At 31.6% G+C, this 5926-nt stretch overlaps 2 protein-coding genes across 2 annotated transcripts; both read left to right on the top strand.

Moving 5' to 3' along the window:
- Nucleotides 1–416: 416 nt before the first annotated feature.
- LOTGIDRAFT_87024 (hypothetical protein) lies at nucleotides 417–755 on the top strand (the record flags this gene model as incomplete). The annotated part of the gene is made up of 1 exon (XM_009055153.1): nucleotides 417–755. A coding segment is annotated over one exon (339 nt), but the record flags the coding sequence as incomplete, so codon positions are not given.
- Nucleotides 756–5719: 4964 nt separating this feature from the next.
- On the top strand, nucleotides 5720–5923 carry LOTGIDRAFT_144354 (hypothetical protein; the record flags this gene model as incomplete). Its single annotated transcript, XM_009055154.1, has 1 exon — nucleotides 5720–5923. A coding segment is annotated over one exon (204 nt), but the record flags the coding sequence as incomplete, so codon positions are not given.
- Between the last annotated feature and the right edge of the window lie 3 nt (nucleotides 5924–5926).

Raw genomic sequence — 5926 nt, forward strand, 5'->3', positions numbered from 1 at the left:
GTAGTTTATTAAAGAGAGACAAGGTATTATATTAGTTTATTAAAGATAGACAAGGTATGATAGTAGTTTATTAAAGATAGACAAGGTATGATAGTAGTTTATTAAAGAGAGACAAGATATAATAGTAGTTTATTAAAGATAGACAAGGTATAATAGTAGTTTATTAAAGATAGACAAGGTATGATAGTAGTTTATTAAAGAGAGACAAGGTATTATATTAGTTTATTAAAGATAGACAAGATATGAGATAGCAGGTTGTGGTTGAAGTATGACATGTATGATAGAACGTTTGTTCCCGTTCAGTTGACAGTAATGATAAATCACCCCACTTTCATTCAGTTAGAATTCTCTATTTCCTTTCTACTCTATTTTCTCTGAGTTTCATTCAGTTGTCGTTAACAGGATGATTGTGTCAACATTTCCCGTCATCTATATTCATCTATATTCACCTATATTCACCACCTATATTCACCTATATTCACCTATATTCACCTATATTCACCTATATTCACCTATATTCACCTATATTCACCTATATTCAACTATATTCACCAATATTCACTTATATTCACCTATATTCACCAATTATTCACCAATTATTCACCTATATTCACCTATATTCACCTATATTCACCTATATTCACCTATATTCAACTATATTCACCAATATTCACTTATATTCACCTATATTCACCAATTATTCACCAATTATTCACCAATTATTCACCAATTATTCATCAATATTCACCTATATAGGTGACATTATTTGTAAGTTGGTTGACATTATTTGTAAGTTGGTTGACATTATTTGTAAGTTGGTTGACATTATTTGTAAGTTAATTGACATTATTTGTAAGTTGGTTGACATTATTTTTAAGTTGGTTGACATTATTTGTTAGTTGGTTGACATTATTTGTAAGTTGATTGACATTATTTGTAAGTTGGTTGACATTATTTGTAAGTTAGTTGACATTATTTGTATGTTAGTTGACATTATTTGTATGTTAGTTGACATTATTTGTAAGTTGGTTGACATTATTTGTAAGTTGGTTTTTTAACCTATATATAGATTTCTTACTTAAGAGTTTTTTGACATAAATGTTAAAGAACTAACCAACAAGCGTAATATTATCTATAAAATATGAAAATAAATATTTATATTGAGCTAGAAAATAAAGGTCAAATTTGAGATAAAAATTGGTCCAGTTATAAATTCTTATCTTATCTTACAAATTAACATTTGCTCATTTTCTGTGAAACTAAGAGTACAGATTTGTCAGGGTTTGTCAGGGTCAGGGTTTGTCAGGGTCAGGGTTTGTCAGGGTTGTAATAGATAGTTTTGGTGTTTAATATCAGTGAACTTAATTTGATGAAACTATTATGGGAGGTATTTAACCCGAGCTCGTTTTCTCGAATAGCACAACAAAATTTATCTTTGCCTTGGACGTCAAAAAACCTTGTCATCTGACACTTGCTTTACGTCTAATGTCATTTTCTACATCTCCGATCACCACAATCAATATTATGGTGTAGTATTTCTTAATTAACCTGTCGAGTCAAATAGTTGAGCTCCCATCCCAAAATCTATTAACTTACACAACATGTATAATTATATTAAAACAGGAAGAAATGTATTATCACTGGTAACTGCTTTGTTCTTTGTTTCAATTTTTTATCTTTGTCAATAAAAACTGTTTATTTAAAAATACCTTGAAGTATGTACATTATGGATACTAAAATATAATCTGAATTGGGCGTATAGTCGTTATATCTGATACTATCTTTATAAACCCTATCCTGGTTGATAACCAAATCACAAGCTTCAACTGATACCAGGTGATATAAACGAGGAGGGTGTCTCTTATACTTTGCTCTTCAATTTATTATCTCAGTAAGGTAAATATTTAAAATAGTTCAGTACTAAACTCTTACAAAATAATTTCAGATAACATTTAGAAGGTAGAATATGATTGGTTAATAAAACTAGATTATTAAATCAGTTGTAGTCATTGACCAATCACAAAACACAACACTGAATACAAAATGTCAAAATTGAACAAGTACTTTTTCAGTGTCGACCTTTGTTACTCTGAATCCACCCAAATGTTTACCTCACCATCCTAGATGACATCAACTTATTTAAAGTTGGTTTACTGGTCTCATATGTCCTCTAGGTATTATGTTTGGATTCTGTTGAATAATTAGACTTGGAGACTGACAAGATAAATCATCAACTATACAAAAAGTACATACTATTAACCTGTCTTCTGTAATGACAAGCTATTTCTATATCGGAAGTACCACACTACATTTGATTGACAGTAATTTTATACCACTCCCACTCTACACGCTTCATTTCCGTCAAATTTCTGTGCATAATTTCTCCGGGAAATACAAGATTGGCCAAATCAGGATCCAAATGAATTTCTAGTAAATTATTACCATATCAAACCCCATTGAGAATTTAGTTTCATAAAATATCGGTTTGATATATCTCATTATTCAAAATATCACGATGTTAAGTCCCACAAACTACTGGACGTAAAACTCCGTGTTATTTCAACACGTGGCCTTCAAACCAATGAACTGTAAACGATAAGTGTAAATAACTAAAAGTATCAATAGATACTTTGATGTTCTCACTCCTCGGGCAGTCACGTGACATAATGATCAAAAGACAATAGTCGTCGATATGATTATAGGTATTAATAGTTTGTAATGTTTTTGAACTTAATGACTTTTGACAGGCTAAATATTATCCGTGTGCTATTAGTGACGTATAAAATAATGAGAGTTTTGGGTGATTTTGTTTGTAACTGAGTGAGATTTCCATCAGGTGAAGCCATTGCTTGGTCCTTGAGATTAAGAGCTGAGATTAACTAAAAAAAAATTCAACTTGTCTATTTCCTGATATTTACCAGTGATATTCGACTTTGTTTTGATTAATGAAAATTACTTATATATTACATAATAAACATAATCATATATTGTTAAAAAAAACACTCGAACGAACTATATTAGTCCTCTGAATGTTGACCACGTGAAAAATCTCTAACAGATTATCTTAAAATAGATTATCAACATTCATTGACTTCATCTTGTACGGTCTAAATTTACCCCCGGTTTGGATTAACCGACTTTATTATACAACAGATCTATTACACCCAAAACAGATCGCTATCAGCCTAAGCTAGTTGTCGTCTGACTCTAGTTCACGTACGCCCTGAATACCCAAAACCCTCATGAATAGGGTCAATGAATAGTACTAGCTCTTGCTCTGTTCTTTTATCCTGTGCCAGTGCCTTCTGTTGAATAGAAACTAGTTACCTTCCAACCAGCATAATCTTTAAAACTATGATAAATATTATTGATGGAGTTCAGTATTCTGAAATTTACTGTTAACACCTTTCAGAGACTGAAGGCGAGTCCCGAATTCTTTCTGTCGAATTCTTCTCTATCCTGGTACATATAGGTCTTTGGAATTCAATTCTTGTTTCTTTGAAGTATCAATAGTTGAATATAGAGGTATAATTTCTAGTCTGTTGATTTATAAAAAGAGTTATAATACTATCTGTATCAGACAGTGAAAGAGTGACATATGATAAAAAGCAAGCAAACAAGCAAACAAGCAAAACGATTTCGTTAACCAAACATCTCGTTGAAAACATTACAAAATTATACTGCATGATTTGACAGTAAAAGAGGTTTAATATGCCGTCAAGCTGATCTGATAAGAATACAGAGAATCAACCTTGACATATGACCTAATGTTGGGTGTTCTGAGAATTTGTAAATCTCTGTCACCTGTAGATCTTGCTGATTTGATCTGATTATCTGATTATTGACTTCATTTCACAGAACAACAGTACAACCGAACGGCAGTACAACAGTACAACAGTACAACAGAGCAACAGTACAACAATACAGCAGTACAACAGTTGGATCTGGATAAACAGTTTATTTTGACTATTTTGTTTTGGTTTTGTGTATATCTATGTGTTGTGTAGTTCTTAAGATTATGCTGGTATTATTTGATTTTTAACTTGATTTTTAAATACAGGAAATCTGTCTGTTTTCACCACTTTACTTGCCTGCTTTATTGAATATGTAGGTGCTCGCTAAACTTGTGGTATCGTCGTGTGGATATATTTTAGAATGTCGTGTTTATTACAAACTGAAAAGAGTGTTTTAACAGTGATCTAACAGATCATAGCGTGCTACAATAGTTGATAGACCCGAATCATCAGCAAACACAGTGTATCTCTTTTCTAGATCGTAGTGTTTATCTGGAATATCAGGTGCTAGTGCCAGAGAAATCATTGGAAACTATTATTCTTGGTTTTATTTTTTGGTTGTGATTGTAAACCAGGGTTGTTATGGCCAGCGTACCTACCTACCTACCTATCTAACTAGTGTAGCTGAATGAAAGATGTAGCAGTAGAATCATTAATATATATATATATGGGTTAAATACAGTAATAACCATATATTTTATGTCGAGCTTGAGCTGTGTATTTTAGGTTAGAATTCGCTTTGTATTAAAATAAGTCAAGTAAGGAAGTCCCTAGACATTAAGATTAATAATTATACATTTTATTACATTCTTTATCAAGGAAATACGAGGTTTAATTCTGTGTTCTCGTTGAATTACTATTTAACTATAAAAACAGTATAGTTATTATCTGAAGATTAACTGTTTAAACAGGCTTGTATTGTTTATAAGGTGACTGTTCAGGACTGAACTGATGAATTGACTGATATTCGGAGTATTGAGCATCATTTATATTATTTGTATATGCAAACACAATAAAACTCAGAGGGTGTAGAACCAGTCCCTACTTGAAATACAAGCAGAAAGAGAATATTTATAAATGTATTTATGGAGCTAGTGATATTAAATATTGGGAAAGTTGAATGTGAATTATGTTATGTAATAGAAGAATGAAACTAGAGTCTCTATATCCTAGGACTGTATATAAAGTTTTTGAGATGTTTTGGCAATGAACTATATATTTATGACAGTATTTAAATCGAGCTTCTAGATAAGGATAGATTGAAAAAAACTGGACCACAGTTAAATAATTACCCGGATATTGGATTAGAATTTAGTGATAAATTCTGCCGCACCATCAGTATGACAGGATTGTAATGGACTGGTGTGGTTTTAGAAATATGTTCAATGAATAGTCAAAGATGGTAATGTTAAGGAAAAGAAAGAAGAAAGATTTCATGTAAGAATATTTAGAAATAATTGTCCAGGGTTCCACTTCGTCAAAGCCTACATTTGACTGTGGCATTCAAAGACTTGATGTTAGACGAGTCTTAATTATTCCTTAATCAGATTGAACCTAGGGTGATGATGATGTTATTTACTAATCAGATTGAACCTAGGGTGATGATGATGTTATTTACTAATCAGACTGAACCTAGGGTGATGATGATGTAATTTACTAATAAGATTGAACCTAGGGTGATGATGATGTTATTTACTAATAAGATTGAACCTAGGGTGATGATGATGTAATTTACTAATCAGATTGAACCTAGGGTGATGATGATGTTATTTACTAATCAGATTGAACCTAGGGTGATGATGATGTTATTTACTAATCAGACTGAACCCAGGGTGATGATGATGTTATTTACTAATCAGATTGAACCTAGGGTGATGATGATGTAATTTACTAATCAGATTGAACCTAGGGTGATGATGATGTAATTTACTAATCAGATTGAACCTAGGGTGATGATGATGTTATTTACTAATCAGATTGAACCTAGGGTGATGATGATGTTATTTACTAATCAGACTGAACCTAGGGTGATGAAGATGTTATTTACTAATCAGATTGAACCTAGGGTGATGATGATGTTATTTACTAATCAGACTGAACCTAGGGTGATGATGATGTTATTTACTAATCAG

The sequence above is a fragment of the Lottia gigantea genome (genome assembly GCF_000327385.1).
Source record: "Lottia gigantea unplaced genomic scaffold LOTGIsca_235, whole genome shotgun sequence".
Lineage (NCBI taxonomy): Eukaryota > Metazoa > Mollusca > Gastropoda > Lottiidae > Lottia > Lottia gigantea.